At 35.5% G+C, this 13804-nt stretch overlaps 1 protein-coding gene across 8 annotated transcripts in view; it reads right to left on the bottom strand.

Moving 5' to 3' along the window:
* Positions 1 to 13804, bottom strand: part of PPP1R12A (protein phosphatase 1 regulatory subunit 12A) — a 126134-nt gene that overhangs the window by 8962 nt on the left and 103368 nt on the right. For all 8 annotated transcript variants that reach the window (XM_065743250.1, XM_065743247.1, XM_065743245.1 and 5 more), the window contains 6 exons: positions 13171 to 13289; positions 12396 to 12461; positions 5743 to 5759; positions 4651 to 4792; positions 4015 to 4119; positions 3037 to 3084 (listed from right to left, as the gene is read on the bottom strand). In XM_065743250.1, coding sequence (XP_065599322.1) covers positions 3037 to 3084; positions 4015 to 4119; positions 4651 to 4792; positions 5743 to 5759; positions 12396 to 12461; positions 13171 to 13289 — 497 coding nt within the window. The remainder of the gene's footprint in view (positions 1 to 3036; positions 3085 to 4014; positions 4120 to 4650; positions 4793 to 5742; positions 5760 to 12395; positions 12462 to 13170; positions 13290 to 13804) is intronic.

Below are 13804 nucleotides of genomic sequence, written 5' to 3'. Positions count from 1 at the left end.
TAATCATAGTGCAGTTATTCCCCAACATTTTCCCATTTTAGTAAACAATTCCGAAGCTTGATCAATATCACAGACTACTGCAGTGGTTAGTACTTATGGTACTTTAGTCCTTCAAGTAACTATTTTTCCCACATACTATACAATACTGACAGATAATAATGGCATAATAAATAGCAGTGAGTTAACTGTAGCAAACAACTGACTAATAAAAAAAACTCACACCATCTCAGATTAATTAGAACCGTAGTTACCCAGAAGTTTTGCAGGACAACGTATATTATCAGTGCTGTTACATTAAGCAATACTTGACAATTCCTGTAGTTACCAAGAGATGAATGACTGATGAAATAATCTTATAATTTTGGATGGTTAAAAATCATTAGACCTTTGGATGAATTTGCTTAACTTCCTCAAACTTGTTTAACTATTCACAATAAAGGTCAGTTAAATAAAGTCCTTATTTCACCACCTTTGCGTACTTCACATTATACAACAGCAACATTTAAATGGATGGGACTAGATATAAGATTTGCTGTAAAAAATATATGTCTCAAACTAGATAAAACTGTCTCTTTTTTTCCCCTGAACCTATTTTAGGAAGTGGCTGGAGAAAGGGCAGCAAAGGACATACTCAGTTTCATGAAGAAAGTTTGCCAATATTATCTGCTAAGTCTCTGAACTCAGAGAAAGGCTCTGAAATTTACTCAGCCTAAGATGTTCTGTATTTCAGCATTTCTCTAAGGTATGATAAAAAACATTGGTAATTCTCTAAATGAAGAAAAAACACATGGCAGTTTCTGAGTGTAAAAAGACAGTGGCTCATTTGTACAAGTTGAAACAACCAGAAACCACAGTCTTGGCGTAGTAAGATACAGGTTAAAAACTCACACATTCAGTAGTAAATGGAAAAGCCCACCTCATCCCATCACAAATTTGTAGATGACGAATTTGGAGGTAACTGGTTAAAGGTACCTACAACACTGATCCATACTGGAATCTTGCAGTCTGCCTTTTAATGTACTTTTCAGAGCGATAGATAACCGTTAACGAAAGCCCTATTTTGGCCCAAGTACTTCTTGCTAGTCCTTAAATGAGAAGTGCTGATCGTGCGTCACCAAAACACGTAATGGAAAATCAACTTCTGAAGGCTGCATTCAAATACAGTTTTAAATTCATATTTCCTAAATTTTGTCACAGTGAACTTCTGGGCTTAATAAGCATTCCCACCTTCTTTACAACTGCAAAAGTATGTTACAACTGGAAAACATCACAGTTCAAAGATGCTGTCAGATTCTTCTCTGCTAGTCTTCTATTTCTCCCCATCTGTTCTCGCTACTTTACTTTTGAATGTACTTAGAAACTTCTACAGTTTGTTCCTAAAGCCCTACAGTTAGTAAGATTATTTCTAAAGAACAACCAGTGATGACTAGCAGCTGAGAATCCCACTTCAGTCATTTTCAAGGTGAAAATGACTCTTGATTTTAAAGGGGAAAACAGAATCACAAATAAATTCCTGTTCAAAATTACTGTCTGACAAGAGGTAAATTTAACATCATAAAATAGAAGGAAGGTCTCCTATATCTTGTGTAAATCAGTTCTCAGCCACACAGCACTATCACTAATCTTATTTACGTTTTAAACTGCTAGGTTCGGTTGTAACTGCTTCAGAAAGAGCAACATTCCCATAAGACGTTTCTGCTATTGAACTAAGCATTAATACAAGAAAAAAGGTGCAAGAATTCCCAAAGTAGCCAACTGTCTTAACACAATGGCACATCTGGGGAAAAAGCAGCACAGTAATTTAATAGTAATAAAACGTGTGGTCACGGTAGCAAGCAAGAAACCAATTAAAGCAGCTGATGAAACTTCTCTGCTGATGAAATCGCTGCCTGCAGCACGAGGCCACAAGAACAAGCAGAAATAGGCACTAAAAGGTTGCTGCAATTATCTGGAGAGATTGTTAAGATAAAACTAATGGAACTTCACAAACTGCCTGAGAGGATTTCTGCACCTTCAAGTTCTCCTATAAAACTGTTTATTTATATACCACATAGGTTTGTAGAATTAAAATTTGTTTTCTAAACCTCAAACACTGGAAAGTAAACACTCAGGGCTGGTTAAATGTCAAGTTTACTACGGATAAGTAAATATATACCATACCACTTATTGCCATCAAAGTCCACTTAGTTTTCTTTCCGTTTTAATATCTAATGCATCACTCCAGGATCAGGGAGGAGAAAGGTACGTGTAGCCAGGGACATAAAGGAAGCCAGGACCACAACAGAACAAGCTTAAATTGTTGCTGAAATAAACTTTTATTGGGATGGGTTTTACATAAGCGTAAAACTAGAGCCTAAAATTATCATGAGCACAACTACTGAAACAACCCCTGCAGTCTGTCCCATACGTGGATTTATTACGTGTCTCCTTTCCCCACCAATTTAGGGCTGTCTCTCACTCTAATGCCCCTCTTGCACTGCTCATTCGTTTGCCTCCACCCTGCCCCTGCACAGCATTATAGTCCCTCTGGAAGAAGTCACTGTACAAGGAAAGAGACAGTCTATGATTAATTTTATATCATTAGCAGGTTCAAGGTCTGATGTCTGTGCGACAGAAACAGCTACTTCATTACCAATAATAATTGGTAAGACGACACACATGCCTCCAGAAAGCTGAGGAAATGAAAGCCTCTGAATGTTGGAAATGCATTAAAAGATGAGATGCTCTGAATCTGCTCAACTCCGGGGCGCCGACATTGTTCTGGACAAGATGGAACAAGTGGCAGAACCCTGGAGGGCAGTGTGAACCTGGACAAACCAACAAGGCAACCTGAAGGCAATTCTTAAGAGTAATTGCATCTGACAGTCCTTCACATTCATTGCCACTTTGAAACCTAAAATCCCCAAATCTTCTAAAAAACCCAAGTTATAAGAAAGGCTTATGTTCCCCTTAAAATATATCCAAGCCAGGGGCTGCAAGACAAACTAAGACAAAGCCTGAGTCGGACTACTCAAGAGATTTTTGGCAGAAACTCACCCTTTTCTCCATTTCCAGGAGTGATCTGTCAGCAAATCTTTCTTGTCTCTGAAACACAAAATTAATAAAGATATTGCTACTTGTTCTTAAACAGCGTAACAGTGAGGAAAAGCAATATAATATGCATTTCAGATATGAGTAACTGCTACTGTATTCTGTCCAAAGTATGTCTTTAAAAGCATTTTGAAATGTGTTCAAGGAAGTAACACTGAAATAAATACTAAAGAACAATGAGCTGGATTTATCACAGACTTCCTCTGTCACCATTCCTAAGTAACTTAATCTCTGTGCAGCCTTTGGCAAATAGCACTAATATGTTTTTTCTATATAAAAGCTCTATGAAACAAACATCACCTTACTTGTACTTCACTGATATTTACAGAGAGCATATGGAAGACACTGAAATACGTACGCAGGTAAATTGTGGCAAATGTGATCTGAGAATGAGGAACATTTTTTTCTACAGTAATTTAAGAATAATTTCAGTTTTGTGTACATATTTGGTGTTACTGTATGCAATACTGTTATCTGAAAGCAGCTGCCTGTAAGTGAAGTGCACTATTTGCTCTTCAGCTCTCAGGTACAGATATTTAACTAGGTAGGAAGAACTGGCAGATTATGCCAATCAGCCAGTAGGTTTATGAATGAATCAATCAAATCAGACTGACAGTTTGAACACAGGCTTAGCAGTGTTCAAAGTGCTTATTCCTACCCTGCATAGAACTTCCAAGTATATGCTGGAATATGCTGGAAAGAACCACCAGCACTTAAACAAGCAGGAGATGGCCTCACACATTTTGTTCAGAGCTGAAGACCAGAATCCTGGGCTCTTTTCTCTTTATAACAGAGAGGTACGCTTCTGAACTCCCATCTTTGGAAAAGAAACAAAGCTGATGCCTAGTAAATAGCAGCCTGTATGCTGGGGTGCTTCTAGTTTGCTTTGTCAGCTAAGTATGGGTCGTTTTGTTTTATACAAACCTGAGTGGTCTTCTCCAGCTGTAGCTTAAGATCTGTAAGTTCCATGTTGGTATCATGTAACTGTGCTTTCAGCTTTTCGTTTTCAGCTAGAATCTGTTCATAAAGCTAAGACAAAATATTCATTTAAAAACATACTGAACACGAATTCAGTGACATCAGACAAACATTTTAAAAACCATGACTGAGCTGCATGTAAGATGAACAAATACATTAACAGTTTAAGAAGTACAAACCAGCTTTAAAGATGGTCAGAATTAGGAAACACCTTCACTGGTACAAAATAGCTCTAGAGAAAAGCTATTGTGCACAGGAAAAGAACTTAATGCATGTATGAAGCAGTTTCAATAACACAGTCAACTACAAAAACAATCTGATCGAATTTGTCATAAGATGATTAAGTATTTTGACTCATGAGGATTTCTTCCTTGCCTGTGAAGAGAGGAGTGCAAAAGCAACAAGCTGTTTTGTAAGGTATATTTCCCCCCATGGCAGTGCTTGTTCTGCTCCTCCATTGAGCATTTGTGTAAGAAGCATTTGTGATGCAATAGGAGATTGTTAAACAATTCATGAAAAAAAATGTATGTGACAAACAGTAATAGAGTGTTATTTTCACAACAAAATTATTGCAGCAGTCACCTTCTTAAAATCAGTGCTATCTTCTTTTTCTAGTCTACTGCAGTACGGTTTTCGATCTTCAAGGTAACTCTGTGACCCAGACCTCCCCTGTGCTGAATCGTAACGATCACCCGAAGACACGCTGAGTGATCCTGGGTCGTATCTGTAAAATTAAAGATCTTATTCTTTGTTTTTGTATTCAAGCTGATACCACTCCCTGTACCAGACACCGTTAAGAGTGCAGTCATCCAGGTAAAAAAAACAACCACATGCCATTACGTATTTCAGTCAAGCCACTATAACTGAACTTGATGCGAGTTAGATTTTTACATTCTGTCAGTGTTCTTCAATGTATTTCAATATTCTCTAAATGAAAAAGTTGTAAAATTCTCAGCTAGGTCAAGTACTTTAATTGAAGGGTTTTTAAAAAGTAATCTCTAAAATATCGGCCATGATGAATTCTCCAAGTTTTATTGGATAAACGAAGATTTCAAAGCTCCTTACTGCAAATTCTATATTTCAACAGAAGCAGTTTATGAAACAAATCTTCAGAAAAGTCCTCATTCTATTAAGTGCTAAATTACAACCAATATTAATACAGTTTTAAGCAGTTTCATAGTGCTCACTCATGGCAGTTCATGTGCTGTAGTTCTGTTTAACAGATTTTCAGCACAGACAGAACACCATCATTAATTCTAAATGTCCAAAGTCAAATGCAAAGTTTTTTAAATGCAAATGTTTTTTACATTATTGATATTTTTGCATTTTCATTTTAGTAAATTTTCATGAAATATAATTTTCACAGGCTTCAGTATTTTTCCTGAGATTCCTTAGAAATTTTTTCAGTAGGAAAAAAATTGTTTTCTTTCAGTAAAAGTTGAAAACATCCACTACATTCTCCAGAAATAATGGTCCCATCCACAAATGGGAAAAAAGCCATCAAAACTGTACTGTAGCTTTGCAGCCACATTCCATATAAACATTAAATATCATTTTTGCCTTTTAAAATCAGCCCAACTTGCTACTGAGTTTAGGCTAAGTTTGTACATAAATGGAGAATATGTGACTCAAAAGTGTAATAATTTTAAATGGATTTACTTAAATTGCACGTACCTTGAAAGGCTATCACTCTGAGATGGAGAGGAGTAAAAAGAGAGAAGAAAAAAAGATCAAGTCAATAATTTAATTAAGTAAAATATAAAACAACCTGTGAACAAACATAACTGAACAGTTAACATTCAAGTGCAGCACTACATATTGTAGTATTGTCAAGTTTCAATATTGTTAGGTCTGGAACCAAAGAGACATATGTGCATTCTATGATTTCCTCCTTCTTATCAATGGCATCAGATCCATGTTCCTTAAATTCTCTCTTCCTCTTCTGTAGCACTATTAATAATGTTTTGGAAAAGTCAACTTAATAATGACTTCAGCTTAAAATAAAAATATAAGCTACAAGATCACTGCTTCAGTATGGCACAGTGGGAGACGGCTATTAAAGCAATAACCTAAAGAAGTACTTATTAGACTGAATTGAAAAGATGTTATTTCATTCTTTGTATTACTTTAATTAATTCGTTAATTACAAGCGAATCCACAGGTATACAGCACACTCAATTTACTTGATGAGTGAAATTTAATTAAAAGTGATGACTTAAGAGCAAGGGAGTGTCCCCTAAGCATTACATCACCCATACAAGACTTTCCCCCTTCTGGGTGGTCAATAGAGACTCATTGTTTATTCTAATTATTATAATCATCTTGGGTGAAGATAATTTTCTCAAGAAATAATCCTCCAGACATCCTCCAACGATGTTCACTGAGCAGTGGCTAAAGCCTTCATCAGTGGTGATTTTTATTCTTTTGGGGAGGTGGAGGGGGTTGGGTTGGGGGACAGATGTTGCTTTCCTTTTTAGAAAGAGCTACAATTTTTTAAATCTGCATAGAAGACATCAGTCGCATTCCCCATAACATTAAATTTCCCCTTTGACACCATGAAGAGGACTTACAGCACGTAGGCTGCCAAAAGTACATGCAGCAGCCTATAGTCCTTTGTATCAACATAATGCTACTTTCTGTAGGAGCATGAATAACGCTGAGAATTTAAGAGGTTTTTGTAGAAAACATCATAGCTACATGTTGCAGATAGACATTGGTAATTTTTAGCTTTGAGCCACAACAATTTTAACTTCTAGCTGTGAATCTTACTTTGTATATCTTACAATTAAGTAAGACCCATGCAAGATTACAGAATTCTGCCTCATAATCAATGACCTACAAAAAAAAAAAAAAACCCTTCCCACTGCTTGTTCCTTCTTTCTCACTTCAACGAGAGGAATTGTTGTCCGTAAAGACTAGGTTTTCTCTTTTTACCTTGAAGGAATGCCACCCAAACAAAAATACTAAGCAGGTCCCTTCTAGCCTTTAGTTACAGCAGCCATCACAAGAAGTGAAACTATTCCTACATTATTTCTTAACAAATGAGGTTGTAAAGGCTGCTTTTCTTTGCTTCCCCGTGGTGCTGTGGGAATGTGAAAACCTCCCAGCTCTCCATTAACCTGCTGCAGTGCTGCTTCCTGAATGGAAAGCAAGTTATTAAGTCATATGCAGAACACAAATTCCCAGGTATGCGGGGATATAACAAATGAGCTGGTGAGGTGAGAGTCCTAGAGACAGGGAAGCAATAATTGCCAGAGACAGGAAAACAACAACCCAGCCCTTTCCCATTTTCCAGGAAGGGATGTGAATGCAGAGCAGCAGCAGCAGCCAGCCTTCAAATTCCCAGGATGAGGAGTGCATGTCTTAAGCACATGGCTGTTCTTGTCTCCTGACTTTTCAGAAAATGTCTTTGTTATTTTATAAGCTGTTGTTTTAACTGTTTTGTTGTTTTCTCAATTTCTGTCAGTTTGGTCACAATTTTTCAATTCTGTTTTGGTGAAAAAATTTAATTAGAAGTCTACAGATTTCGAATGAAGGTTTTCTGAGGGACAAGTGAAGCCAACACTGACATGCCTGCACATCCAGAACACATGAGATGGATACTCTTAATACGTTCACAAAACTGAGCAGGCTGTGGTAGCCAAAGTTACACTACACAGGAAGGAAACATGAAAAGGTATGGGTCCTCATCTATAGAAGCTGAAATAACACACACTTGTAACCTCATACAAGCAGTTTCTATAGACCATAAGAATGCAACTGCCAAATAACCGTGTATCTGAAAATGTTCAGTAAGCTTCCACATACTTATACTACACTTTGGTGAGTTAAGAGTACTACTGGTAATAGAAATAAAATATTTGAGTCAGGTGGAATTGTATGCACTGTATAATTGAATATTTTTGTAAAGCTGCCACAGCCAAGAAAATAAGAAACAAAATTTGAGTGCAGTATTTAATCACTACTAATAATGACAATTGCTATTGTCAGAATTAGAAAAGTTAACAGCATTTATTATCCCAATATTGACAGCTTTCACCTTTCAAAAGTCATGAAAAAAATTAAGCCAATTTAATAATAAACTAACTCGCTGCAGTGCATATTTAAATTCTTTTTTTTTTTTTTTTTTAAATACATCATCTGGGGTAGGGTGGGATGTTGCTTTGTCATCTTCATGGTTTTTTTTACTCTGCCTCCACCCTTCCCACTTTACAGGTGCCCTGATTATAGTTCAAGTGCACTCCAAGTTTCAGTGCTAATGAAAGAAGGACAAACTAGTAATAAAAGCAATGAGATTTGAATCATTGCCATTTGATGTTTCTCTTTTGCCCATTCCTGAACAGATCATTTCTCTTCCATTTTCCCATTCTCATTTCCTGGCCAAGACGAAGTAATTTCTCATTCATCACATATATTCCTATTATCTCCCCTGCAAGTACTCTTGTCATTAAATGCTTAACTCTCAAATACTCTTCATAATGTTTTGTGTGCTTAAATTCTACCTCACTTTCCTCGACTCTTACAAGTTACTATTTTTTCTTTTTCTTTCATTATCTCTTACTGTGCCACAGAGTGAATAAAGGGCACCAGTTTCAATAGCAGCAGCCAGATTTCCATGAACAAAAGATGGTTGGAATGGAAAGGAATGATATGGTGAGTCATCTGGGAAAGCGAACAGTAATATGGGGAATCAAATTTTTACAAGAGTAGCAAACACCACATTTCCTCATTTATCAAAAGACGTGGTAACTGTTATTCCTTAAGTCCACTTTTTTTTGTCTGTCTGGTCAACATTCCACTGTTAAATCAGACTTTAATCACACATTCACACTTTGAACTATATTAGCTTAAGGCCAAATAGCTAACTCAAGTAACTTCAAAAAGCAAAGAAAACTTGTGAATCTTAATTCAGAGACCAAGCTCTAATCAAAATGAAATCTAATTATCAAAAAGGAAAAGAATGCACTAATTCTTGAAGACTACATCAACAAAACTTCAATCAGTAATCTAAATACATCTTCCTCTTCCACTAGCAAACAACTAATTGTACTGTTCAGGCACGTCTGACAATAATGGGAGCTATTTCACAGCTCACTTTGATAACATACATTCAAAACTACTCTTTAAGGAAACTTACTAATGAGCTCTGTTGGGCAGAACTGTTTTCTCACCAGAAACGTATTCTGATTTTCCAATACAGTTCATCTTCAGCGATGTAGCAAATGCCTATACTTATTCAAAGACTGAGTGATCCTATACTTTCTACTGTTCTGTATTAACTAAATTCAGATCAGATTTCTCCATACAGAAAAGTTTTGTACAGACTTCTGGAATAGTATGGCTATCAACAGCATAGTTCCTAACTCCTAACTCAGTCTTATGACTTCAGACATAACTGTTGTCAGAAACCAAAAGATAGAACAAATTAACACAAACAAGGTTCTTCAGTTCCCAAGAACAATGCTATACTGATTGAATGCATTTATACAAAAACTGTTTTTTCATAGCCTCAATTACAGGAAGAAACCCATGAGATGAGAGCTGGAAAGCATACAAGCTAGAATGTAACTGAAAAAGAACAGTTTGTTGTTTAGATGCTCTAGGTTGCTAAAACGATTTTCAGGCTACTTTATTTTTGAACTACAATCCTACAACATATTTCTAAGATTATTCTTCTACAAGGAACAATGCTTTTCTGAAAGTAACATGGCATTCTCAGCTCTTAGCACACAAAATCCCAAATCAAATTTAATTACAACAACTACCAACTGTCATAGTGTTAGCAAAATTTGACTTCTTTGTAATAGTTCTCCCCTGTGCACAAATGATCAACTAAGAAACTGAATGATACTTCTGTACAGGGAACAAGAAAGCATAAACTGGAATCATCTAACACAGCTCTTTCAGACCACTCTGAAATAAATAGTGTAAGTATTTGTCAGGTTCCATCAAGATTTCAAGCTAGAAATTATTTTGTCTAAGGCCTTAAAATTTTCTTTGAAGCATGTCTAAGGCTTGTTCTTGACCTCTACATTCTTGAATTACAGCCAAAAATCATGGAAATTTATAGTTAACCATCTTCTACCCCTGGCTTGTAGCTTTCCCAAGCAAAAAAACTCAACAGCAGCACCACATAAGGGAGTAACAGAGAACTTCAGTATTTCTAGAGGCTTCTGGCTTCCGGATGGTACATCAAATAATCAGTACAGGAAATGTATAAATATTTTCTCTTTGTTAGTATTCCTCTGTAATTCTAGTTTATTCCATTTCTTTTCTCAAAATTGAAAAGGGTCTATCAGCAAATAATAACAAATTTTCTACAATAAACTGTGCAAGATCTGCGTCAAGCTACAGTAGATTTAGCAACCACAGAAAGGATTTACAATTTATGTAAAATATAATTAAAAAAAAAAAGTCATTGACCTGGGAAGAGATTGCCATTATAATGCTCAAAGTCTATTCCATTTGCTTTTTCTACAAGTGACAAAATACTGCACCATCAGAAGTAATACATCCAGTTCTTAAGTTTAGCACTGAAAAACTCTAAATAGTTGTTCATCAAGGAGAGGAAGCTAATATTGTTTTCAATGTTGTTTTAAATCTCTGATAAACTGTATGCAAAGGAAAAAAAAAAAACCACCATGCCTTAATATGAAAACTCTGCAATTACTGCATGGAAATTTTAAGATGTGTCTTAGTTTATTGGACTGTAATAGTAGGTTAGAATATTATCTACCATTTTGCTCCTAGACTGGAAATTCAAAAGTTGTTTCAACAATGTTTATAAGCAAACCTGTTAAAAACACCTGAAGTACTTATTTTGTTATTCAACTCACTTTCACTCTGTTTTCCTACTTTCTGCAGCTGATCTGCCGAAGAGTTTTTTATTAATAACGACAAAACCAATCTATGTAGTTAGGTGACAGTGAGTTTGGTTCATGTTTATATGTATTTCAGAGCCCTCAGTGAACTCAGATCAGGTAATAACGTTACCAAACTACCAATATCTTTTTGGAAAAGTATGCAGGCTGTAGGAACACTCTGAATTTGGAAATGGACTTTGTCCCATACTTCTAAGTCAAGCCATGAGTTAGGCAGCAAATTCTATACCACACACTCATCCTTTTTAACACTGATCACACATGTCATTTTAGGCCTGATTTACCATATTTCACTGTAGTTGTATAGAGTTCTACTACAAGCACTTCTATACTTGATATTCTATATAAGTGATATTCTATATATATTCTACCAAAATAAATTTCTACAAAACAGAAGTTGTAATAATTACAGATCTAACTGTACTTGTGGTAGAAGAGAAATCAACTATACATTTATCTTAATATGACAGGGAAATAAAAAATACAGAAAACCATAATAGGACAGAATGAATCATTTATCTAAAATAGCCAAGGTATATGTATGTAATGAGAGCTGTTACAAAATCAAGAACATTACTGGAGTTTTATTACTCAAATAATGACCCAGATTCTCTAGTTTCATACTCAAATAATGACTCTGATTCTCTAGTGTTATTTCAGAGATTAGGTAAAAAAAAAAATACGAAACCATCTGCTATAGCATTTAATTGTATACATTAAGTTGGTACTTCCATTTCAAGTTCTCTTTATCTCTTTATCCATGCACAAATCAGTTTATAAGGATTTTTCCCATTAAATTGAGGCTATTGCACTGCTTGCCACTGACTTTTTGACAAAACTAACAATACTGAATTAGGATGCTCAGAAATTATTCAACGTAAAATACTGTGCCCTTCCACAGTGTTATGGTTTTTAATCATAAAACCATAACACATAGTTTTTCTCATATTACACCTTAATAACATTATCAACACCATTTTTAAATTTAAATTTAAAAAATTTAAATTTAGAAAGCTTCAGACTAGTGTGCATTAGTCACAGGACATCATTTCACTGAAAATTAAAAACACAGATGAAACACAGTTATTCAAATTCAGAAGCCAAAAACTTTCTCCAGTTACTTGCTGCAACATGTCCCTGACATTTATGTCTGAAATGTCACCAATGCTTTCTAGGTACTAATTCCACATTAGCCAAATGGAAAGGAAAAAATTTACTAATTGTTAATACATCTAACATTGCTACTAAAGCCTGCAAATGCTAGAAGATAAAATTTACATTAAAACCAGCAAAGAAAATTGCACTGAAACACGGCATCAAGTTATGAAACAGAAAGTATGTAGTAGAACTCCAACATATGTAGCGCTTTAATTGAATATAACTGCAACAGAAATTTTACAGTCAGAATATATCAGTTAAAAAGTTAATATATTATTTTTTAATTACCTGAGTGTCTTTCTTATTTGTTCCTTCTTCTGAATCAGACTGGTGTTCTTGTTCATTTTCATCACTCTGGTGAAAGAGGTGACAGGAAAATTAGTTAAGCTGTTGAATGCTTTATAAGAATTTAATGTATTCCAGATTTTTTTGTATCAAAAGCTAAGAGTGGTAGAATTCTACCCATCTAAAATCCACAGAGCATATATGGGATAGAAGATTAAATTTCTCAAACAACAATTATTTTTAGTACTAGAAGGAAAGGGATCAGAACTTCACATTTGGCTCAGAAAAAATGTTCCTTTTACAAAATTACATATTGATCCCATGACAAGGGAAAGGGAAAGAGAATCTGCTGAAACACTGACACTACACTTTCAAATCTTACAACAGTTCTTTCAGGTTTTAGTAAAAACAGTTCAAATTTAGCTTAACACACCAGACAGTGAATCTTACTCTTGTTGCTTTGGTTTGCATGTGATAGAAAATAATTGTTCAATCATTTTTTTCTTCTAAGATTATGATTAAATTAGGATTATTACAGTAATCTAGAATTTCTTTCAGCATTATCAGCATAACTTAAGACTTCATTTTTAATTTCTTCCTGAAAGCATCACAACAGAGAGAAACGTAGAATGTGTGACTTGAGCAAGCACCATTTTTGCCAAAAATGTTTGTGGTATTCTATTATTCTAAGCTATTTTCTATTTTAAGAATACGCTATGCACATTCTATGTTGCTACAAACTAAGGCTACAAAGTAGATGCAGCAGTCTTTCACTTACATCTTGAGTCCAAAATGAAACTCCTGTAGATCGTCGTTTTTCTCTTGGTCGCCTCCTTTCCCGTATAGATTTGGGCTGTGACTTATCTTCCTCCTTTTCTTCCTCTTTTTTGCCCCCTTCTGTCAATAACAACTTTCTTGTTCATTTAAGTGTAACACAATTTTCTGAAAATTTACTGACATTTTTCTCAGTCTCTAAGATGCTTACAGTTAATCAAAGAACCACCTAACTGTAGGAGATGGAAGGGACCTCTGGACATCATCTAGTTCAATCTCCTGCTAAAATACGTTCCCTACAGTACTGCACAGAAAAGCATCCAGGTGAGCTCTGAATATCTGCAGAGAAGGAGACTCCACAACCCCTCAGGGCAGCTCATGCCAGCACTGTCACCCTCGAGAAATTTTTCCTCATGTTTGTATGGAACTTCCTATGCTCCGATTTGTACCTGTTGCCCCTTGTTCTGTTGCTGGACACTGCTGAAAAGAACCTGGGTAATGTCTGTACCTGAAATAAGTTTGCAATAGCCACAAACAGGGTTTGCTGTAATACAGATTCCTTAGAACATAGCTCTAAAATAAATGTAGTTCCAATTGTTGAACAGCAATTGCAAAGTACTAACTCCACCTCAGCCACC

Source organism: Cyrtonyx montezumae, unplaced genomic scaffold (assembly GCF_038088225.1).
Source record: "Cyrtonyx montezumae isolate F1298 unplaced genomic scaffold, pur_monq_1.0 scaffold_3, whole genome shotgun sequence".
NCBI classification, from domain to species: Eukaryota; Metazoa; Chordata; class Aves; order Galliformes; family Odontophoridae; genus Cyrtonyx; species Cyrtonyx montezumae.
The sequence above is the reverse complement of the archived record's forward strand: the minus strand, read 5'-3'. Positions and strand labels throughout refer to the sequence as shown.